A 24,775-nucleotide genomic window follows, 5' to 3' on the forward strand; every position below is an offset into this window, starting at 1 on the left:
GTCCCGATCCAGAGATCGGGAAACGTCTCTTTCCCTGCATAATAAGCAATTTATTTATTTATTTATTTATTTATTTATTTATTTATTTATTTATTTATTTATTTATTTATTTATTATTTTGTCGCATTTCTATGCCGCCCAACTCCCAAGGGACTCTGGGCGGCTTACAACAGAGAATAAAACAATGCAACAATATCCCATACAAAAATTAAAAGAAAACATTAAAACATTAAAACTTTAAAACACATACACTCCAATTCGTGGCCGGGTCTCGCAAGATCACTATAACGAGATCACTTTACCTACCACACTGACAGATGTGGAAACAAAGACCCCAAACATCTGTGTGAAGTCTGTGATTGTACAGATGGGATAGAGATAGAGATCAAAATGACACCTCTTCTTTGGCTTCTAGGTTGGTCCCAAAACTACTCCTGGGGATACTCAGTGTCTATGTAACCACCTGACCTACTTTGGTAGCTCTTTCTTTGTCATGCCGAACACCATCGATGTCAGCAAAACTGTGGAGCTGTTTGCCACTTTTGTGGACAACCCTGTTGTGGTGACAACGGTAGGATGCATCTTCCTCATCTACCTTCTGGTTTTGATTTGGGCCAGAAGAAAAGACATCCAAGATGATGCCAAAGTAAGTTGTACATAGTGTCGGTCTGGCTCCCCCCCCCCATCTTCTTTTGCAATACAAAGAGTTCTCTTTTTGTAAAGAGGGGTTGAGCCATTATGGAACCTACAAGATGGTACCATGGTTTATTTACCACTAGCTGATAACCCGGCATTGCCCAGGTATTTATTTATCCCAATCCTGTATTAAGATTTTCCCTCTTACCAGAGGGAGCCCCCTTGTGGTGTACTGTGAAGCTGTTACCATAGCAACTCCACTGTGTTGCACAGTAGAAGCCATTTTAAGGCAGTACAGCAGACACTATTTTAAGGCACAACAGGCTGTATCTTAACAGAACACCCCCCTCCCCCGAGGAGTGTTAGGGGTGTCTTACCCCCACAGTATTTGTTTCCAGAGAGTAAGTTATCTGTGTACCAAGTTTGGTTGAAATTGTTTGAGACATTCTAGAGTTATGCTGGAACACACACACACACACACACACACACACACACACACACACACAGCCATTTTTATATATATAGAAAATTCATGAAGTCTATGAAGATTTTCAGTCATCCAGGTTTACGGTTGTCCCAAAAGTGGTTTGGGACCAGAAAGTCCGAGAGGCAACTTGCTTTTTGCTTATCCAATCTTCCACCATGGAAGATTGTCCCATTTTCAATTCTGTAGATTTTGAACAGTGTACATTTTTTAAACCTCTCAACACTGATCTAGCAAGGAATCTTTCCTTGTTTATTTACATGTCTACAAAATAGAATAACAGAGTTGGAAGGGACCTTGGAGGTCTTCTAGTCCAACCCCCTGCTTAGCCAGGAAACCCTACACCACTTCAGACAAATGGTTATCTAATCTCTTCGTAAAAACTTCTAGTGTTGGAGCATTCGTAACCTCTGGAGGCAAGTTGTTCCACTGATTAATTGTTCTAACTGTCATATTTCTATTCAACATCTCCTGGTTGTTTCTGAAGTTGCATTACTTCTCTCTAGGTGAAGATAATCCTCCTGGAAGACAATGATCCTTTTGCTCAATATCGTTATCTAGTGACAGTTTATACCGGACATCGCCGAGGTGCAGCTACGACCTCTAAGGTAGCCATGGAGTCCCAGATCTTGTGGCTTAAAAGAGCCATAGCACTTATTTCATCCCGAGTCTAAATAAGCGCCAGAGAGAATGTTCTCTTAAATCACCAAGCCATAAACCCTCCTTATTGCATTCCCCACTTAGCATGGCATGCGCATGGCCTAATCTTTAATTAATAAAAATGAAAATTAAAAAAAACTATCTGCACAGTGTACTCTTGTCTGATCCTCAGACACTCATGCCTTGTAATTTGCTAGAGGGAAGACGAACAGTGATAGACAAATAGGAACCCTTCATACAGTACAAGTAGTCCTCAATTTACGATTTGTTTAGCGACAATTCGAAGTTATGACAGGACGGGAAAAAGTTACTTACGAATGTTGTTCAAACTTGGCAGCATTCCCCCATGGTTACAGCATCAAAATTTAGGCACTTGACAACTGGCATGTACAGGTAGTTCTCGACATAAAACAGTTCATTTAGTGACCATTGAAATTTACAACGTCACTGTAAAAAAAAGTGATTTAGGGCCACTTTTCATACTTATGACCTTTGTAGCATCCCCACGGTCATGTGATCAAAATTCAGATGCTTGGCAACTGGTTCAGACTTACGACCGTCACTGTGTCCCAAGGTCATGTGATCCCATTTTGCAACATTTTGATGAGCAAAATCAACGGGGAAGGCCAGATTCACCTAACAATCGTGTAACAGACGTATCAACTGCAGTGATTCACTGAACAACGGTGGCAAAGAAAGGTCGTAAAATGAGGCAAAACCCACTTAACAAATGTCTCACTTTGCAACACAAATTTGGGGCGCAACTGCGGTCCTAAATTGAGGACTACCCGTAGGCAAATGAAATACACGAGGAAGTGAAGCAATCCTTATGCATCCTTTCTATTCCAGGTGACTCTCACCTTGTATGGCCAGGAAGGAGAGAGTGAGCCGCATCATTTGATGGACCCCGACACCCCCGTTTTTGAGCGAGGGGGTGTGGATATCTTTGTCTTATGCACCCTCTTTCCTCTTGGGGAACTACAGAGTATCAGACTGTGGCATGACAATTCAGGAACAAGCCCTGCCTGGTACGTAAGAGAAGGAACATGTTCTGACCTAGGCTTCCCCAGCAACACGAAGCCGAGTCCTCGTCCCGATAATTTTATTTAATTTACAGTGTATTCCTCTCCAGCAAAGTCTTTCCTCTCCCACAGTCTTTCAAGATAGTTCACAATTGCTGACCTTGATCAAGCTTGGAGAGTGGCCAGGCCGATATCTTTCAGACGCTGCAATATGGCAAGAATGCAGGAATGAACTAACTGTCTCCTGCAAACTCCACTCCCCTTTCGCTCCTCTTTTATTCCCTCTGGGAGGGGCCCTTCATTGTCCACCTGTGGCCTTACTCCCAAGTCGACCCTTGTTCTTTAGCTGTTCCCATCGTCTGGCAACTCTGTGCATGCGCACACTGGGAACAGGCTCCAGCTGTACGTCTGCCTCACTGATGTCCGATTCCGAAGGCAACTGAAAACTGGCATACGGCCCGTGCCCCCTCTCTGCCTCTGATGCAGAGCCCTCGTCAGAGCCTTCCCCAGACTCCAGGACTGGCCTATGTTCCTCCTCAACCTCCTCACTGTCCAAATCTGCTGCCAGCTGGCGAGCCCCAACAGAACAGAACTAGAAATGTCCTTTTATCCTCCTTTTGCAAAGAGGGCATCTTCTGAAATACTTCTTTATTGTTTGCATTTACATTTCTGGTTAATTTTTTTTTTTGCATGGTTTTGCATTGAAGTAACTCGCAGTCACAGATGTGAACTGGGCAGCCATATCAAATTAAAAAATGAAGATATGAATAAAGAAATAAAATTGTTCTTTTTCCTGAAAGTTCAAGGAAGGGCTCTTCTATTTTAATTTAATGAACTCCAATTTAAAGGGGCCCTCAGATATGTTGGGTTACAATTCTTGCCTTGTTAGATTAACCTTTATAGATTGTTTAATTCCTTGGGAGTGGTAGACCATGACTTCTGAAAGGCGCCCAGTTGAAAAATTAATGTTGTTTGGTATCAAGAGTGTCCTTAGTGTGAGACGTGAAATATTACTGCTTTCTACTAAGTGAGTCTAAAAATGGCTTGCGGCCAGAACATGTTGGCCAGTCGTCAATCTATTCCATCAAGAATAAGACTGCCAGATAGCTTCAAATGATTTTATTGGGGTTTGGGTAAGTAAAAGTTTACAGGTTTGTAAACTAGGTTCACACATTCTACTGTATCAGCCTAGCTATTCTATGACTAAGGTGGGACTAGAACTCACTGTCACCCAGTTTCTAGTCCTGTGATGGCGAACCTATGGCACGCGTGCCACAGGTGGCACGTGGAGCTATATCTGTGGGCACGCAAGCGTTGCCCTAGCTCAGCTCCAGCGTGCATGTGTGCATCGGCCAGCTGATTTTCAGGCCTTCCGGTCCCACCTGGAGTCAGGAAATGAGCTGTTTCCGGCCTCCGGAGGGCCTCGGGGGGGGGGCGGGAGGCAGTTTTCACCCTCCCCAGACTCCAAGGAAGCCTCTGGAGCCTGGGGAGGATGAAAAACGGGCCCACGGGCCATTGTGTGCCAAGTGGGGGTCGCATAGGGGGGTCACGCATGCATGTGCGGGGAGCAGACTGCATTGAATTATGGGTATGGGCACACGCACACATGACCCCTACTTTTGGCACACGATGGCAAAAAGGTTAGCCATCACTGTTCTAGTCTGATGCCTTAACTATTAGACCCAGGGCTGGGCTGCTGGGGATTCTGTGCAGTTCGGAGAACCCCCAAATCCTGCTCCTGGCTGGCTCCGCCTTGCCCACCCCGCCCCTCTCAGGAGTCCCCACGCAGCCCGTTTTGGATGCAGGTAAGTGCAGGGCGCACGCAGAGGCTCAGGGAGGGCAAAAAACAGGCCTACTGGAAGTTTGGGAAGGCCAGAAATGGGCCTCCAGAGCAGGGGTGAAATGCTACCAGTGCACTCTGGTTCAGGCGAACTGATAGTGACAAAAACTATCGGTTCGGGCGAACCAGTAATAAAAAAAAGCTACCGGTTTGGTTGAACTGGTGGTTTAAAAAAGCTAAACCAATTTCTGACAATCAGCTGTGCAGCGCGGTTTAGCTTTGCTAGAAAGCAGAAAAACCTGCTTTCTAGTGAAGATAAATCGCGCGCCACAGCTGATCCCCCCCTTGCTGTTCTACTTACCTTCCCAAGAGTCCTTTTGGTGTGTACTATGCCTGCGCATGTGCGCACAAAGTGCACGATTGGGACACAGTATGCATGCAGTGTGCTTTTGGCACGCGGTGTGCATGTGCATGCAGTGCACATTTGGCACGCAGTGCGCATGCACAGCCAGCAAACCGGTTTGGATTTCACCACTGCTCCAGAGGGCCTCCAAAGTCTGAGGAGGCTGTTTGTGCCCTCCTGGAGGCTCGAGGAAAGCCTCCACAGCCCGGGGAGGGCAAAAACGCCCTCCGTGGTGCAGGAGGCCGACTAGGCCACCCCCACCATGGCCACCCCCAATCAGCAACTGGGCAGAGAACGCCTTGCTAAATTTTTTGAAGCCCACCCCTGACTGGACGAAACTGGCTCTCTGTGTTGTGTGGTGTGGGAACCAGATTACTTTGCTTTGCAAACCAACTGTTATCTAACTATGCAATTGCTTAATATAATGCATGAACCTCACCGTGTCCTTTCTTTTATATTTTTCATTCGCAGGTATGTGAATCGCATTCTCGTCCATGATGTGGCCACTGATCAGAAGTGGTATTTTCTTTGTAACTCTTGGCTGGCCATTGACGTTGGTGATTGCGTCCTAGATAAAGTCTTCCCTGTGGCCACTGAACAAGACATGAAGCAGTTCAGGTGTGTGTTTTTGTTTGTTTTGGAAAGTGGTGTGCCTAACATATAGTATATATTTTTTTTATTTCCAACGAAGGCTCAAAAAAAATAAAGAGTTTGGTCAAGTTTCCAGAATTCTACTTATATATATATATATATTTTTTTAAAAAAATGGCTTTAGATCAGGGGACTCCAATCTTGGCAACTTTAAGACTTGTGGATTTCAACACCCAGAATTCCTCAGTCAGAAGTCCACAATTCTTAAAGTTGCCAAGGTTGGAGACTCCTGCTCTAGAGATAATTAATTAGTGAACATTCTGGGAGTTGAAGTCCATAATTCTTAAGGTTGCCAAGGTTGGAGACTCCTGCTCTAGAGGTAATTAATTGGTGAGCAAAAAGCAGCAGTTTTTGTTTTGGTTCCTCATAGTTTCATCTGGTCTCTTTCTCTTCTCTTCAGCAATCTCTTTTTCATGAAGACCTCCAGAGGTTTTCGCGACAGCCATATCTGGTACTCCATTTTCAACCGTTGTCCACGCAGCTCTTTTACACGAGCCCAGAGAGTGTCCTGTTGCTTCTCGCTTCTTCTGTGCACCATGTTGACCAGCATCATGTTTTGGGGGATACCCAAGGATCCAGCAGACCAAAAAATGGATTTAGGTAATAGCATTACGGCTTTATTACTTTAGAGTACAGTAGGAAGGACAACTAAGAGGAGTTAAGAGGACTATCTGAATATGAAATCTAGGCACGGAGAACAAATTCTAGATTTGATGCTTCTTCTTGCTTTGAAGTTGGTGGCACTTTGAAAACATTTTCTTGATTCCTCCCCTTACCAAAAACTATACTGACCTACAGTATGCTAAATGACTGTTATGAAGATGTTGGAGAAAAACTTACAAAATGTTTAATCTTTATGAAATCTGCTGCATAAATGCTTTGCCGAGACAGATGTGAGTAAGAACTATGGAGTCTGTCATTTGTAGGTGAAATATGTTGTCTTGAATCCTCTTTGTGGTTTGTATTTGGAGATGGCCAAGAGGAGATATGGAATCTGGCATATGAAAAGCAAAAGAAAAGGTGGAATAGAAGAGAACAAGGAATGACAGTTAGGGAAGTTGGTGAGATGGATGTTCCCAATGATTATTGAAAAAAAAGCAGAGCGAGAGAAGAGTAGGGGGTGATGGGTTGGGAGCCTTCATCCCAAATCTTGTACCTTCCAGATAGATTGGACTACAATTCCCCAATTATCAAGCATTACAGTCAAAAGTCAAGATAGCTGGAGTCTCAACGTAGCTAAGTATCTCATTCACCTTCAAAGGGACTTTTGTTAACCTTAAACAATTGTCAGTAGAATCGTTGTTTAAAGACTCAAAGCCACACCCTTCTGTTGGAACAATACTCTAGTTTTCTTTCAACCATCTACTTGTGTTGATTGTAACTCATATGACTTCTGTGCAGCATGGCCAAATGCTCCATTAATGTCAATATTAGTCATAATCTGGTGCACTTGAATGGGATTAAGCTGGTGTCTTATTGGCATTATTAAAGTAGGATTCACACATTATGCTAAACCATGGCTTCCAATTCATTAAAATTGGCTTTACAAAAATAGATTAAGTCAAAACTGGTCAAGCACATGACCTTTCTTTTTCGCTTGCTCTTCCCAGGCAAGATAGAGTTCACGTGGCAAGAAGTGATGATTGGTTTTGAAAGCTCCATCCTGATGTTCCCCATCAACTTGCTCATCGTCCAGATCTTCAGGAATATCCGTTCTCAGTTTAAGAAAGAACAGAAACCAGGAAAAAGTGGGCGTGTATCCCCTGACTTGCCTTCTCTTCCCCAACAATCTCCCCCAAATGTGTCCCTCACTGCTGAGGCTGTGATCAAGGCAAGTGATTGGAATTATTTACGGCGAGTGAGACAGATGGTTTGACTGATGTAAGAGATCCCATCTCAGATAGGACGCTCAAGTAGCAAATGATGAGCAAGAACAGTCTAAAACAGAGGTCTGCAACCTTAAGCACTCAAAGAGCCATTTGGACCCGTTTCCCACAGAAAAGAAAACATCGGGAGCCACAAAACCAGGGTGGGCGTGGCCAACACGATGTCACTCACTTCCACCAGTCACATGACCCCCCCCAGCCACACCTACCCAGTCGGTCATTAGGGCAGAGAACCAGTTGTTAAAAAACACCAGGAACCACAAAGCCCTTTTGACATATCTCTCTCTCCCCTCCCACCCTCCCTCCTCCCTCTCTCTCCCTCTCTCTCTATGTCTCTCTCTCTCCCCCCTCTCTCTGTATCTCTCTGTCTCTGCCCTGGCCACTTCTCCATCCCCCGTCGCCCTTACCTTCTTAGGCCAGGCGAGGAGTGACTCAGACGGGAGGGCGAGGGGCAGTGGTGGGATCACCCAACAGGGAGCCACAGCAGAGGGCCCAAAGAGCCGCATGTGGTTTCGGAGCCGCAGGTTGCTGACCCCTGGCCTAAGACATATTGTTTTCTATGGCAAAACAGAAAATGATGCTCAGGTGCATCTTAAGTACCCAACTCCAGGAAGGTATCCATCCCACAAGTATCTTTCCCTATTGTTAGATGTTCAAATATGATAATAACTTAATCAAATGAAACAAGAAGCTGAATGCCCATATGACTCGATTAGAACTTAGACATCTGTTTTATAGTCTTCTCAAAAGTAGGGCAGCGCTATTGAAGAGCAAGACTTCTGTCTGGAAATCTCTGCCAGTCAGAGCAGACAGTGCTGAACTCAATGGACACTCAACCCATTGAGAACTCAATAACTCAGATAGTCAAATTTAGGGGAGCCTCCTATGCCCAGTGGTGAAATCCAGTTGTTTTTACTACAGTTGGTGGGTGTGGCTTGGTAGGTGTGGCAGGGGAAGGATACTGCAAAATCTCCATTCCCTCCCCACTCCTGGGTGAAGGATATTGCAAAATCTCCATTCCCAACCCCACTCTGGGTCCAATCAGAGGTGGTATTTGCCGGTTCTCCGAACTACTCAAAATTTCCACTACCAGTTCTCCAGAACCTGTCAGAACCTGTTGGATTTCACCCCTGCCTGTGCCCCTGTTGCCTATCTGGATCCAGTGACACAATTTCTAAGTGGCAGTGTCTCAGGTAGCTCTTTCTCTGCATTTTTCAACTTGCATTTCTTTCCATTGGAGGAAAGTGGGATTTGGTATTAGATGAGGACCTTTGAAACTCATGTTCAAATCCACCTTGTCTATAGAAGTTCATCAGGTGACTTTGGGCTAGTCACCTGATGAACCTCTTTCAGCCCAACCTGCCCTTTGGAATTTTGGGGAGAAAAACTGAAAGAAAGAGCGCTATATATGGTCTCTTGAGCTTCTGGGGGAAAAAAAGCAGGCTATACATCTAATACATTAATTTAAAAAAAAACCAGGAAAAGACCCTAAATTATTTTCATGAGAATAAGTTTTGCTTAGGTCAGATTAGACAATCTGGGATGGAGATGCTGTCCATTTCTCCTTATACCAACAGAGGAGAGTATTTGTAGCTCGGGGTTGAAATGAAGGATTCTCAGTGCTCCCTGTAACAGAATTTGTTACAGAAATCAAATCCAAAAAGCCCACACAGGTAACTGATTCAGCAGGATTCATTAACTTCTCTTCATATCCATAATAGCACATGAAATAAATATACAATACCAATGACAGATTCTCCAACGTGGTAGTAGTTACAAGCAAAACACAAGCAGAGGAGAGAACTGTTTCAGTTTCAATTCAGCAGACAGACCTCAGAGCTAAGCCACACCCAGACTCCAAACTGTTTCAGCTCCCATTGGCTGATCTGTTGCTATGGCTATTCATTGGCTGACCTTGTTACCATGTCTCCCCAGTCATGAACTCACTGACACTCTGAGTTTAGTTGTTTTCCTGCAGATGTTTCATTATTCAAACTAGGTAGCATTATCAGTGATATTACCTAGTTGGGTAATGAAACGCCTGCAAAAAACAATCAAGTTCAGAGAGCATCAAGACCCTTCATTTCTCCTTGTCTTCTCCTTCTCTTGTGTGACTCCTTGATCTTCCATTTCCATTCCCACCTCAAAATGTGATGGTCTCCTTTGGCCCAGGAAAACTGTGGTTTTAGAAAGATTGCCCTTCTGAAAGATCGATATATATTTTTTAAGCCCCTGAATAATTTTAGGAAAAAGTTAGATTTCTTTTTTCCCCTCACGAATTGAATTTTGGAGAGTTTTGGGATTTTTCCTCCTGTCTGCCTTCTATTCCTGGAGGAAGTCCTCCCAACACAAATACTAAAGGATCAAAGCTCTCATCCAGAATAAATTGTCTAATCTTGCTTTAGAAGACAACAATAAAAGTGTGGTTTGCAATCTGTGTGGAAGGAGCATCATTCCCATGATTCTGATCGAACTCTTTTTTTTTTTTTTTTAACTACCATTCTTTTAACAATTTTATCCAGGATATTAGGCGGATTGCCAATTCCCTGTTCAAAACCCTAAAGGCCCCTTTACCTTCCTCGGATCCAGATTTCAGTAAATCGACTGATATCAACAAGCTGCTGGCCTTGGTGGAGGACATTATCTGTCAGCAGAACAGGGTGGGGGAGGAATTTTACGATGAGAGCAAAAAGAAAGATGACCCAATTATCATTAGCCTCGGGCTGGTGGATCTAGAAGGTAAGTCATACGTGGCAGGATTCCCACAAGTGAAGGAGAGGGTGACCTCTCAAAACGGAATCTTAATTAGCCAATTAAAATCTCCTTCCGTTGTGGTGATAATTAAGCTGGTTATTCTTCCCGCTTGTCTCACAGGCAGGTGTGTTTAAAATGACTTTTAGCACTATCTCCTCTCTCTCAACGAATTGAGACTTTCACACTTCTGGACCATATTACACGTGTTGGATGCAAAATTTAAGTTTGTCCCTGAGCACATTTTATATAGAATTTCAGAACAGTGATATGGTTTTTATAATTCTCAAATAACTTCCTTCCTTCCTCCCTCCTTCCCTCCCCTGACATATATATCTACATTTCTTTCCTTCCTTCCTTCCTTCCTGCCTGCCTGCCTCACCTCTTCCCTCTTGCCCTCATCTGACATATATATCTTCCTTCCTTCCTTCCTTCCTTCCTCCTCTCCTCCTCTCCCCTCCTTCTCTCATCTGACATATATATCTACATTATTTCCTTCCTTCCTTCCTTCCTTTCCTTCCTTCCTTCCTTCCTTTTTCCTCTCCTCCTCTCCCCTCCTTCCCTCATCTGACATATATATCTTCCTTCCTTCCTTCCATCCCTCCCTCCTTCTCCTCTCTTCTTCCCTCCTTCTCTCATCTGACATATATATCTACATTATTTCCTTCCTTCCTTCCTCCTCTCCCCTCCTTCCCTTGTCTGACATATATATCTTTCTTCCTTCCCTCCTTCCTTCTCCTCTCTTCTTCCCTCCTTCTCTTGTCTGACATATATATCTACATTATTTCCTTCCTTCCTCCCTCCCTCCCTCCTCTCCTCCTCTTCCCTCCTTCTCTCATCTGACATATATATCTACATTATTTCCTTCCTTCCTTCCTTCCTTCCTTCCTTCCTTCCTTCCTTCCTTCCTTCCTTCCTTCCTTCTTTCCTTCCTTCCTTCTCCCCCTGCCTCTTTCCTCCCTCCATCAGAAAAGAGAAGGACCCCAACGCCAGAGAGAGGGATGGGGGAAAGGCTGAAGCATCGGGATTACAAGCGTTGCCTCCATGCGCAGCTGCAGCACGTGGAGCTTGAACTGGAGCTGCTGGGACCTCATCGCTTCCAGGACCCGCAGAGCTACACCCAGGCAGTTCGACAGGTTCAGCACATGAAATGCTTTTTGGAAAGTCAGCTCTGCTCTGCGATGCCTGACAGCGAAAGGTAAAAACAGGCCACTTCCATCCAGAATTTTAGCACGGCTCCTGGTTCATAGGAAATCGCATAAAAGAGCCAGGGTGGCTTTAGCAGCGGAGATGCTGGATGAAGAAGAGGGAGACCCAGCTTCTGATGCCCCTCCCCCACAACAGCCATGAAAACTTCCTGGAGGACTTTGAGCCAGTTGCCTCTTCTTAGTTCAGCCTATTTCCAGAGTTGTTACTGGACAAATGTAAAAAAAAAAAAAATCCTTGATAACCACAGTTACTCATGCCCTAGTCACCTCCCGTATGGACTACTGTAATGCTCTCTACATGGGGCTCCCCTTGAAGAGCACCCGGAGGCTCCAGTTGGTCCAGAATGTAGCCACGCAGGTGATTATGGGCGCAGCTCGTTGCGCCCATGTAACACCTCTCTTGCGCGAGCTGCACTGGCTCTCGGTGGTCTTCCGGGTGCGATTCAAGGTGTTAGTTATCACCTTTAAAGCGCTCCATGGCTTAGGACCTGGGTACCTACGAGACCGTCTTTTGCCACCAATAGCCTCCCACCGACCAGTTTGTTCTCACAGGGAGGGACTACTCAGGGTACTGTCAGTCAAATTATGCCGACTGGCGACTCCCAGGGGGAGGGCCTTCTCTGTGGGGGCTCCAACCCTTTGGAATGAACTGCCCCCGGAGATACGGAATATCCCTGATCTCCGTGCTTTCCGCCATGCCCTCAAGACCTGATGTTCCAACAGGCAGGACTAAACATACAAACATGTGAATGATTTTTTAAAATGTTATCTAATTCTGGGTTTTATTTAATTGGCCAAACTAAGTAATATTTTAATTAGCAATTTTATGATGTTTGTGTATCTATATTTTTCTTGGCTGCACACCGCCTTGAGTCCTACGGGAGAAAGGCAGTATAGAAATATAATAAATAAATAAATAAATAAATAAATAAATAAATAAATAAATAAATAAATAAATAAATATGTGGAATAGACATCTAATAAATAGCAATAGCACTAAGACTTATATACCGCTTCACAGTGCTTCACAGCCCTCTCTAAGCGGTTTACAGAGTCAGCTTCTTGCCCCCAACAATCTGGGTCCTCATTTTACCCACCTTGGAAGGATGGGAAGGCTGAGTCAACCTTGAGCCTGGTGAGATTCAAACTGCCAAACTGCTGGCAGCCGGTGATCAGCAGAAGTAGCCTGCAGGACTGCACTCTAACCACTGCGCCACAGCGGCTCTAACCACTGCGCCACCGTGGCTCAATAAAACCAATAACTGGTCCTTGAAGTACCATAGAATGCTGCTTCACATCAGACTCATCCATAAGAACAATAGAGAGGAACGGCTGAAGTTCAAGCCTGACTAGGTGGTTCAAGTGGCTAAGACGCTGAGCTTGTCAATCAGAAAGGTTGGCAGTTCGGTGGTTCAAATCCCTAGTACAGGTCTCCTGCATGAGCAGGGGGTTGGACTAGATGACCTCCAAGCTCCCTTCCAACTCTGTTACTGTTAGCCAAGTTCTCATTATACAATAATCTTCCCCTTGGTCTGCCTTCCTTCCTTCTGGCTCAGCTCCTTCTCTATTTTTTGTTCCTTCTCTACTTTTTTCAACGTCCGGATTTGATTGCTTGATTGCAAACCGTGCCCAGCCCTGGTACTACCCATTTCTTTATTACTCTAGGAACTCACCAACTCCAAGCCTTCCTGGAGATAACAAGAAAGAATTGACACCTAAAGGTTTACCTTGGTGGTTCGTGTTTGTCGGCTGGTTTTTGGTGGTCCTGACCAGCGGAGTCTCTGGTTTCTTCACCATGCTGTATGGACTGCATTATGGCAAGGATAACTCCATCAAGTGGCTGATTTCCATGGCCATCTCTTTCTTTGAGAGCCTCTTCATCACCCAGCCATTAAAGGTATCTTTTCTTTTTTCTTATGGACAACTATGTCTCTTCTGTGAAGTATGACATGGCTCCAACCCTAGTTAAGACGATGCAATTTGATTTGAAAGTTGCTGTCAACCCTGAAGCTGGCCTGACGGAGGCCATTGCTGACATCCTGGAGAAAAGGGATAGGGAGGGGGGGGGAATAGAGATAGTTGGTGTGTTGTAGTTAAAACAAAATACTTTCTCTTGGGAACCAAGGACATCCCTGCAGGTGCTAGGAAGGAGGGGACTGAAGCAGAGGTCTCAGAGTCACAGATTCTGTGCTCCATTTGGCCTTGCACAACTAATGGACAATTAGGTCTCTGGCAGCATTTCAAGGGAGATAGAGGTGGGTGCTTATCAACATTACCCTGAAAGACTGTGTCCACTTGAGCAGACGTCTGTCGGAATCTTCACAGGCTGTTTGTGAATCGTTACGGGCTGTGAATGACCATAATTCACAGCCGTCTCAATAAAAGAGTTTTTTCGGGGGACTAAGATTGTGATATATGCTTTCTCAGGAAGCCTAGGTCAGAACAGGCCCAAGCATCTCAGTCAAAGTTGTGTATGTACTGCTTTTTCCTAGGTTCTTGGCTTTGCTGCTTTCTTTGCTCTGGTTCTGAAAAAGGTGGAACAGGAAGACGAGGAGAACACACATATTCACGGTCCTTTGTCGGTCACAGGTAATCTATTTAATTCATTGAGACCTGGAGCAGAGTATCTGCGTCTTTCCAGGTTGAGCTGACTATAACAGGCCCTGGTGAGGGATGCTGGAAATTCTAGTTTAGTAAAGGTAATCCTTGGCTTACAACCACAATTGAACCCAAAACTTCTGTTGCTAAGTGAGATTTGTCCCATTTTTTTTCCCAGTAGTGGTAAGCAGCTGGGTAGAAAGGACGATTCCGTCAGTTTTAGCTTCTATCATCTCATTTTTCTAAATTTATCAATTTTGATTCCTTCGTTTTTTCATTATTCCATTTACTGATTTGGCTGTCACACTGAACAATGGAAACGCATTTTTTTAAAAAAGCACAAAATTGTTACACATTCTCTTGTATGGTTCTCCAAATACTGCACCCAACATTTCTATTTGGATTTTTGTATCTGTGCAGTTTTCAACCATTTCTTACCAGAATGAATAATCACATATTAAATGCATGAATAAACACGTCTTTGTGCAGAGTTTCCCCCATGTCCATATTATGGGGTTAGCGCAAACTTCCACAGAGCCCACATGGAAAGGATAACTGAGTTTAAACAGTGCATCAAAAAGATGTAATTAAATCAGTTCACAGCCAGATGAAAACTTACTAAAGTTCTCTTCCAACCTTAGTACCATAAAAATTATTCTAAAATAATAAAATAAAATAATCTAAGATTATTCCTTGGGTGAGCACATCCTAAAAATATGATTCTGGAAAGTCTCTTTTTCCACGAGAAGCTGTTTTTTTTTTTTAAACTTTGGTTTCATTAGAAAATGAGTCCATTTACAACCATCTTGGACATCTGCCAGTTCTCCTCATGTCTTTGAAGAGCAAGTACTGCACCATTTAGGCCTCTTTTCTTCCTGATTATCTATTTTTATCTCCTCTTAAATTGGACGTTTTCTCTCTTCTTATCCCTTTTGATAGCCATGACGAGCGCAGGATTACTTGTTTTACTTGGTATCTATTTTTCTATCTAGCTATCTATCTTTCTTCTCTCTTGTTTTTTTGGCCTGTAATCTGAGCATTCGGTAAGTCTCATTATTTCGCATATCTAAACATTGAGCTTTTCTGTTGAGCTTTGAACTCTCTTATGAACGTGTATTTTAATACTGCTGTCCTTTTCAATAAGAGCGTAAAACAACCTGCATGCAAACTGAATTCAGCACCAAATACGGGCATCAAAGGAAGGACTTGGCTGCAAACAATTAGGCAGTCAAGGAGAAGAAGAATTAAAATAGGTGGTTGATTAATATTGTTTCAAATATTAGAGATCCAGGTCAATGACGTATTAGTTCAAAAGAATATCTTGTACATTTTGATGATAAACCCTGCTGCGTTAAGTAGAAATTATTCCATTGTGTGTACTGTATATTTATGAATAATCTACATATTTACCGGGAAATGGTTCCATTCGGTTTAGTAACTGAAATGAATTAAGTCTGTATTTATCAATACATGTAAAGTTTTGATATACTTTTTGGTAAGTTTTGATATGCCGCAAAGAAAAGGGGGTCAACTTATTTTCCAAAGCATCAGAAGGCAGGACATGAAACAATGGATTGGAAGTAACCAAGGAGGGAAACAACCTGGAATTAAGGAGAAACTGCCTAACAGTGAGAAAAATTAACCAGTGGAACAAATTGCCTTCAGAAACTATGGGCGCTCCATCACTGGAGGTTTTTAAGAAGAGATTGGATAACCATTTGTCTGAAATAGTATAGGGTCTCCTGCTTGAGTAGGGGGCTGGACTGGAAGACCTCCAAGGTCCCTTCCAACTCTATTCCAAAATTCCATTCTATTCAATACTATTAAGTGAAATTGCAAAGTTTGCCCTTCAAGAATCCTGTGACTGGATGTCTCTCCGTGTCTACATATGCTATTTATATATAGGGCTTTTTAAAATAAACTTCATGGTCCCAACTAGTATATTTTATAACAGTTAATAGTCCTGTTTGGTCTTTTTGTGGGGCAGGTGATCCAACTTCTATCTTTGGGGCGCGCAGAGATAGTGGAAATAACATCTACCAGCCTCCTCCTGCTACTGACATTGAGAAAATGAAGATGGACCACATCAAGGAGCAGAAAGCTTTTGCCCTAATTCGGGAAATATTGGGTATGTTTTGTGCCTGTAATCTGAAAAACTGGTGGAGGAAAGGAAGCTTCAGACTGAAGCTTGACTTTGTAAGGCTAGCAAGCCTTTGGCCTCTTGTATGCCATCCGCTTAATTTCCCATTTATTTTGAAAATTCCGATCAGGAGCTGTGATTCTATTTGCTGTCTAACTGTCAGGCACAAGAAATCAGGAACCAAGGTTATTCAAATGAGTACAAGGTTAATCCATGCTAGCTCTCTACAAGACTCTGACAGTCGAGTCAAATTGGTGGTAGATAAGAGTCAAAGGAATTCAAGGAGGGCTGGACTTAGATTGTTTGTGAGCGTGAAGGGACTCCAAACTAATGACATGCTTGACTCCTCCCTCAGGTTCAATCTGGCCATCTCCTGAACTATCTTTGACATCTGGTTGGCCAAGTATTTGGGGTGTCGGAGGGTGCATAAAAGATTAGGAAGTAAATTAGAAAGTAATAGATATATTAGGGATGCGGTGGCTAAGACATTAAGCTTGTCGATCGAAAGGTCAGCAGTTTAGCGGTTCGAATCCCTAGTACTGCGTAATGGGGTGAGCTCCCGTTACCTTTCCCAGCTTCTGCCAACCTAGCAGTTTGAAAGCACATTAAAAAATGCAAGTAGAAAAATAGGGACCACCTTTGGTGGGAAGGTAACAGCGTTCCGTGCACCTTTGGCATTTAGTCATGCCGGCCACATGACCACGGAGACATCTTCAGACAGCGCTGGCTCTTCGGCTTTGAAATGGAGATGAGAACCGGCCCCTAGAGTCGGGAACGACTAGCACATATGTGCGAGGGGAACCTTTACATTTAGCTTTTAATAGGTATATTACCAGGAAAATATAATAAAAGAATTACATATTTAATATTACATGTGATAACAGCAGCAAGAATTATGTGGGCACAAAATTGGAAAAATGAAAATATACCCATAGATGAAAATGTAATAAAGAAAATATTAGACTGTGCTGAAATGGACAGGTTAACAATGAAAATTAAGGATAAAGAGGAAACAGAGTACTATTTAACTTGGGACCTATTTTATAAATGATTAGAAAATAGAAGCAGAAGTTAGTAATTTATAATTAAGGATGATTAATAAAATAAAAGCAAAGACACACAAACATATATATATATATCTATATAAGCAATAATACCATAAACAATATTATCACTGGATTATAGTTGATTATAGATTAAATTGTATAGGGCAATTAGAAGGGAAGATTATATTGTCAGTATTATGAGAATAATGGTTATAATTATGGTGTGTATAAAATTATGTGTACTCAAAAGAGAGTTGATACAGACAGCACACTGCCGTTGCAGAAATGGAAACATTATAACAAAGGAAAATGAATAATAAAAATAATAGAAAAATAGAAAAAAAAAGATTAGGAAGTAAAATTGGTCAGAATCCCTGATTTGAATGCGTTAGCAAGTCTTAGGCAACTGCACTGTGATAAAAATCATAGAAATGGTTCTACCAGCATCAGTCTGTGACTGTTGTGGCCTGTCAGCGGCCTGTGCAGCTAGTAGTTGATTCCGACAGCGAGGAGGCTCGTGTGGTGCTGCACCAGCATCCTGTGCAGCTGGCACTTGAGTCAGACAATGAGGAGGCTAGAGACGATGTGGTGCCAGAGGCCTTCAGAACCTCCAGAAGCTCCCATAAGTGAAGAGGACGAAGAGGAGGAGCCTCTTCTCGATGCACGGGCGCGCAGAGCTGCCAAAAGGCAGGAGTGGCTCCTCAGGAGGAGGTCTCCTTGAGAGTAAGGCTTGGGGCTAATTGGCCACTCCCTTAGCCTATTTAAGGAAGGACGATGACTGAGGCAATTTGCAGGGAACAACTTCGTTCACTCTTCTTCGCGTCCTGATCTTAGTTCTCTTATCTGTTTCCTGCAAATTGCTTCTGGGCTTTCTGCCAAGTATAGTAAGATTACGATTATTTATTCTTTGGATTCTTGTAGGCTGTTAAGAAAGTTAATTAACAGCCTTTATTTGAAAAAGACTGATTTAATTTAGTAAACTAAGGTTTGTACAGACTTTGTGTGTGCTGCTGTTCTTTGGGGTCCGTAGCTGGGGCAGAACAGTGACAATATAACTTGTTTTCCATGCTTGGCATCTTTTCCTCAGCCTACTTGGGATTCTTATGGATGTTGCTCTTGGTTGCCTACGGACAGCGTGATCCAAACTCCTATTATCTTAACAAGCATATTGAGAACAGTTTCACAGAAGGATTTGAAGAGGTTTTAAGTTACCGGGACTTCTTCAAGTGGGCAAGAACCGTCTTAATCGGCAATTTATACGGGCCGTATGAAGGTATGGCGCAACTATCTCAAACCAAACTGAATGTAGTATCACTCTCACAGAGTTCTTCGTTAAGAAGATATATTGAGATGAATGGGTCGGAGTTACAAAATTTATAATAACTGAATTATTTGTTCATTTATATCCTATCTTTCCTTTCCTACATATCCACATCTTTCCTACATATCCATATCTTCCTCCTCCTATTTTCTCCACATCAATAACCCTGTGAAATGAATTTGTGCTGAGAGAGATTGGGCCAAAGTCACCCAGCCAGCTTTTATACCTAAGGCAGGACTAGAACTCACCATTACCCAGTTTCTAGCCGGGTGCCTTAACCACTGCACCAACCTTTATCTTCATGTACCTTTAAATGGATTTTCTCTCTAACCATCATCATATAATATACAGCAAGGAGGCAGGACTCTTTAGTAGTAAGGGTGTCTTGAATTATTTTGCAGATACTTTTTGTTGGTAGGGTAACTCATTGTTTATGCTACAGTGCTTATGCTACACATCACCAAACTTTTGGGGTGCTGGGAATTATCATTCAATAATGGAGGAAGGAAGGAAAGAAGGAAGGGAGGGAGGGAGGGAGGGAGGGAGGGAGCCAAAATACATTTAAATGGCCAAAATGCAGTTCAAACTCCAATAACTGAGTTCAATTAATAGTTGTTTGTCTAACTTGCTTTGGCTGAACTGGAAATCAGCAGCCTTGTACCCATAAATCCTGGGATATCTAGAATAGTTCCTACAAACAGCCATACAACCTAAGCCTTGAGAAATCATCAGACAGATCTCAGAAGATTTGGGGGATTTCATTCCCAAGGGCTTCAATGATCTTATGCAAGAACACCCACATCTTCTGAAATTCGATGAGTTTGCAAGATTTCAGAAAAACACACAGAGGCATACACGGATCCACAGACACACACCGTATTATCTCCACATACAATTGGGGAAATCATGAACCATGTTTTCCAGTACTGGGTTTCACTTACCTTTGCTACCGGTTTGCAAATGTGAGTGCATGCGCCATGTCTGTGCATGCACGGATGCTTCCGGTTTGCCCGAACTGGGTAGAACCGGTAGAAACCCACCACTGATGTTTTCAGTCCTTAGTTTTAAGATAAAGGAACTGACAAGAGAGAAAATTACTTTGAAGCTCTGCAAGTGCGTAGGCGCTGAATCGGGTGGGTTCTACTTACCTTTACTACCGGTTCGCAACGGGATCGTGCGCACCTGCGCCTTCCTTCTGCACATGCGCGGATCGCTGATGACGACATCCAGGGCGATGGGCGGGGCCTCCCGCCGATTTTACTACCGGTTCTTGCGAACCGGTCCAAACCGGGAACAACCCACCACTGGGCTGAATGGCATATTCAAACCCTCCTTCCTTCTCAAATCCTCCCAAGGTTTCATCACAGATGGCAACTCCAAACTGGTGGGGAGTGCTCGGATTCGGCAAGTGAGGGTCAAGGGCAACTCCTGCCCCATTGATCCGAGCTTAGACAGGACGGTCAGAGAGTGTCACGCCGCCTATTCCTTTGACACCGAGGACATGGGAGATTATGGCATCAACTGGAACGGCTCTTCTTCCTTGGACAACTCTTCAGAGTTCTATTCGGCTTGGCAATATCAGAGCCAGGCAAGGCTGAGGGGACATCCCATCTGGGGCAAACTGGCTGTTTACAGAGGCGGAGGCTACATTGTTCACCTCGGGATGGATTCCACCAATGCCTCCAGGTAACCTCTTGCTGTAACGTGAGTTTGGGTTGGCTCCGTGGTTCTTAAGGGCAAAGCAGCGATCTGGATTTGAAGGGGAAAGGATGAATTGGCAGTGAATGTACATTTATGGTTCTTTCCATACTAGGGCTGTAGCTTCTGACATCTTCCTTCTATCGCTGTCACATCCCACTGGTTCAAATGTCGCTATTCTAGATTTTTATCCCATTTTTTTTTTTAATTAATTGGTAAATCCTTTTCTTTATGCATGAGGGCGACTTCTTGCAGAAAGTGCATGATGCAGCAAAGGGGTTGTCACAAGGCCCAAGCTGATTTGGGCTAAGAAGGGCATAGTTGGTCCAAGATCACCCAGATGGCTTCCAGGTCTAAGGGAGATCTAGAACCTGGTTCCTCTAATCTCTAGTCCAGTACTTCAACCAGTAGACTACACTGGCTTTCAAATAAAACCATAATATCTTCATCAAAACATACTACTGTACTATAGCTTCAGTAGTTAACTATATCAGTATTTGAGTAACATAAGCTTAAGATACTTGATCCACTATTGTTCCAAAAACAGCTTTTCTGAAACGTTTTTATCTTCTTGCTTGGGCCGATCTTCTCTTAGTGCTGCACAAACCCAGACTTTGTCTCCAGAATCAGGCACAAGTGTGCGCTAAATCATCTTCTTTTATTCAAATCCCTATCTCTGCATCACCGAGGCTACAACTGCCTCTCTTTTGGGTTTGCCCTAAATGGCAAAGTTTAACCAACTAATCAGATCGATTGATTTAAACATGTTGACTAAAAGGACTCACTTGGCAGTTGCTTTTAAAATGAGCAGGTTAGTAATCTCGGAGTTTATTTGCTTTTGTTTAACTCATTTTGAGCGTTATCAAATGTGGTAACATTTTAAGATGTGTGGGACTTCAACTCCCAGAATTCCCCTGCCAGAGTAATCATTACTGAGTATTTGGGGAACTGAAGTTCTCACACCTGGAAGCGGTCAAAATCTGAGAAATATTGGACATTGGCAGTGGTGAAATGTAAAATTTATTACTACCGGTTCTGTGGGCGTGGCTTGGTGGGGTAATGTGACTGGGTGGGCGTGGCCAACTTTTTTTTTTTACTTTTAAAAGCATTTTTTTAACAACCTCTAAGACAGTGATGGCTAACCTTTCTGCTGTAGCGTGCCAAAAGAGGGGGAGCGCGAGGTCGCCCATGTGTGTGCCCACACCCCTAATTCAATGCACCCCACCCCTGCACATGTGCTTTTAGCACGTGATGGCACGGTGGGCCTGGTAGGCCTGTTTTTCACCCTCCTCAGGCTCCAGAGGCTTTCTAGGAGCCTGGGGAGGGCAAAAACAGCCTTCCCCACCCCTGCGGAGGCCCTCCAGTGGCTGGAAACAGCCCATTTCCCATTTTCGGTGAGACCGAAAGGCCCAAAAATCAGCTGGCCAGCGCACACATGCGTGCTGGAGCTGACCTACAGCAACGCTTGCGTGCTCACTAATATGGCTCTGTGTGCCATATTACCCAGCTCTAAGAGGTTGTAGAAAAATGCTTTTAAAAGGCTCTGACGATCCCAGCTGAGCCGCGCGATCATCAGAGGCTTTTTTCTTACTTTTAAAAGCATTTTTTCGGCCGAAGAGGTTGTAGAAAAAATGCTTTTAAAATTTAAAAAAAAAAAAAGCCTCCAATGATCGCATAGCTTAGCTGAGCATAGGGGGGGGGGCGCAGGGATTTTTGCTCCCGGTTCTTCGAACCACCCACCACAATCGCTACCGGATCGGGCGATGTGGTCCAAACTGGAAGCATTTCACCCCTGGACACTGGGTATTTGTCTCTCACATTTGGAGTAGGCTGAGAGGCATGTTGTTGTTAGTTGCGAAGTCATGTCCGACCCATCGCGACCCCATGGACAATGTTCCTCCAGACCTTCCTGTCCTCTGGAGTCCATTTAAACTCACGCCTATTCCTTCGGTGACTCCATCCAGCCACCTCGTTCTCTGCCATCCCCTTCTTCTTCTTTTGCCTTCCATCTTTCCCAGCATTAGGCTCTTCTCCAGTGAGTCCTTCCTCCTCATTAGGTGGCCAAAGTATTTGAGTTTCATCTTCGGGATCTGGCCTTCTAAAGAGCAGTCAGGCATAGTAATTGCTTACTGTTATTTTTCTGAGTTTTTTATGCAGCTGTCCCAAACTGGGTACTGTAGATCTGTGTGCAGATAGGAAAATGTATACAATTGATTTTTTTGTAAAAAAAAAAAAAATCAATCAGTCTTCTAAATAAAATCATAAAAAATAAATTCCACGGCCTTAACTGGGTAAAAGAACCATGAATGGGCTGGATAGAATGTATTTATGGAATTACTGGGGAAAAGGTTTGGATGTGCCTTAGATTGGGCATTGCTAATTCTTGCCCCACATGGTCAAGTCTTAACATGAGTAAGGTCTCAATGTCATAGGAGCAACTAATTGTTTGTTCATTGATTTATTCCTTGCCAGAATTCTCCAATACTTGTTCGATAACACCTGGCTGGATAGCTTTACGAGAGCTGTGTTTGTCGAGTTCACCGTCTACAATGCAAATGTGAACCTGTTCTGCATTGTGAGCCTGATGTTTGAAACCAACGCCTTAGGTGAGAGTTGGAGGTCTTAGACCAGAATCTACATAGCTCATGCGATAATTTAGGAGACCTCCTAATGCTGCCAGATTGCAACACATACAAACCACGGTTTGCAGGTTCAATGAAATGGTTTCCAACTCTAGCAAAATGGTAGAATAAGCCTCTTAAGACTAAAGGAATGATGTACATTCACCCCAAAATGCATGCTTTGATACTTTGATACTTTAATCAACCTCGTGCAGAAACCAAACAGCCTGGATGCCACTTTTTATTTTCCAACACTTCAGCTCATTGTGAGTTCTCATATCCTTGCTTTGAATCCCACAAGGAGTAGACACATTTTTTTTTAAAATAGCTGCTAAGGCAGCTGGGGAATTCCCTCTGAGTTGTCATTCCTGTGGCATGTCATCACACCTTTAAAAAAAATACTGCAGTTTCAGGAGGGGGGGCAGCTAAAGAAAGAGTTGTAATAATAATAATAATAATAATAATAATAATAACAACAACAACAACAACAACAACAACAACAACAACAACAACAACAACAACAACTTTATTGTCATTGTACGTGTATACACAGTATACCCATACAACAAAATTCACTTAACACCCAAAGACCAGGCCCAACACACATAACAATCCCCAAACACACTCCCACCCACCACAAATTCCCCACCCCTAAACCATCCAAACATCCACACAACAGACCAAGTAATGCTGTCCAACAGCTCACTGATGGTGGCCCTTTAGTTCATTGTTGAGTGCAACTATAGCTCTGGGATAAAAACTACTGTATTTTCCAGAGTATAAGACGCACCTACCTTTTTTGGTAAAGAAAAGAAGAAAAAGAAATCTGCCTCTGCCTCTGCCTCTGAGCAATTTTGCTTTGTTGCAGCAAACAGCAAACAGCCTGCTTTACTTTCATTTTCGTTTTCAGCATAGCTTGATTAGCACAAGGGGGAAAGAAATCTGCTCCAGCAATTTACCTCCTTGCAGCAAGCAGCAGAGCCCTGCGCAAAACAGCTGAGAGCAAATCAGCTGAGAGTCGGAAGGCCGATCCAATCAACTTGTGCTAATTAGGCTGTGCTGAAGCTGAAAGGAGCTGTTTTTTCTTGCTGTTTGCTTGCAAGGAGGTAACTGCTGCGAGGCACAGGCAAAAGGGTGGGGGCCAGTGGGTGGGCAGGGCTATATTCGGTGTACAACGCACCTAAATTTTCACCCCCTTTTAGGGGGGAAAAAGGTGTGTCTTATACTCCAAAAAATACGTTATTCAGAAAATGTGAGGTCTGAGTTTTAATTGTTCTGTATCTTCTGCTAGAAGACAACAGTCCAAAAAGATTGTAAACAGGATATCTGAGAGTTAGGTTTGATTTGTTTGTTTGGTCAGCTGCAAAGGGCGTGAAAGTTAGCTGTAGCCATGTAAATTCTCCAACCTAAAGGACAAAATATAATGAAGCAGGCAAGGGAGGCCACTTGGAATAATATTTTCAGTAACTACAAGTGGTTTTGATTCATGTTTCTAGTTCTTTGAAGAAAGAAGCAAGAATGTGACATTTGGATAAGAACTGGTTCAAACTGGTTGGAGACCAGAATTTCTCCCAAAGTTGAAAACTTTAAAACTCGTTCTAATATGGGAACCACACCTATTGAATATGCAATTGGGTATTAACAAGATCAAGCTAAGAATATTATGGGATAATGTGAAATGTTACATAGTACATAGAGAGCTATTGAGCATGCTTACTAGATGACAGATGAGTCAATTGATGCTAACTAATGAAAGAACACATTTCAAACACAGTATGTTTGAACGGCATATAAAGTGATTCCCAATCTTTATAAGGAGCTTCTCAACTTGTATCTGTGGGATATGTTTATGCATCAATAAAGAGATATT

General features: G+C 43.2%; 1 protein-coding gene across 1 annotated transcript in view; it reads left to right on the plus strand.

Moving 5' to 3' along the window:
* PKD1L3 (polycystin 1 like 3, transient receptor potential channel interacting) overlaps positions 1–24,775 on the plus strand; it is a 79,419-nt gene that overhangs the window by 45,038 nt on the left and 9,606 nt on the right. The window contains exons 25-39 of the mRNA XM_070953201.1: positions 416–646; positions 1,627–1,728; positions 2,630–2,808; positions 5,457–5,603; positions 6,037–6,236; positions 7,247–7,458; positions 10,045–10,261; positions 11,243–11,441; positions 11,985–11,987; positions 13,147–13,378; positions 13,974–14,070; positions 16,067–16,207; positions 18,353–18,538; positions 19,942–20,272; positions 22,757–22,890. Of these exons, the coding sequence (XP_070809302.1) occupies positions 416–646; positions 1,627–1,728; positions 2,630–2,808; positions 5,457–5,603; positions 6,037–6,236; positions 7,247–7,458; positions 10,045–10,261; positions 11,243–11,441; positions 11,985–11,987; positions 13,147–13,378; positions 13,974–14,070; positions 16,067–16,207; positions 18,353–18,538; positions 19,942–20,272; positions 22,757–22,890 (2,611 nt within the window). The remainder of the gene's footprint in view (positions 1–415; positions 647–1,626; positions 1,729–2,629; positions 2,809–5,456; positions 5,604–6,036; positions 6,237–7,246; positions 7,459–10,044; positions 10,262–11,242; positions 11,442–11,984; positions 11,988–13,146; positions 13,379–13,973; positions 14,071–16,066; positions 16,208–18,352; positions 18,539–19,941; positions 20,273–22,756; positions 22,891–24,775) is intronic.

Source organism: Pituophis catenifer, unplaced genomic scaffold (assembly GCF_029215685.1).
Source record: "Pituophis catenifer annectens isolate HBS135680 unplaced genomic scaffold, rPitCat1.0.hap2 SCAF_13, whole genome shotgun sequence".
Lineage (NCBI taxonomy): Eukaryota > Metazoa > Chordata > Lepidosauria > Squamata > Colubridae > Pituophis > Pituophis catenifer.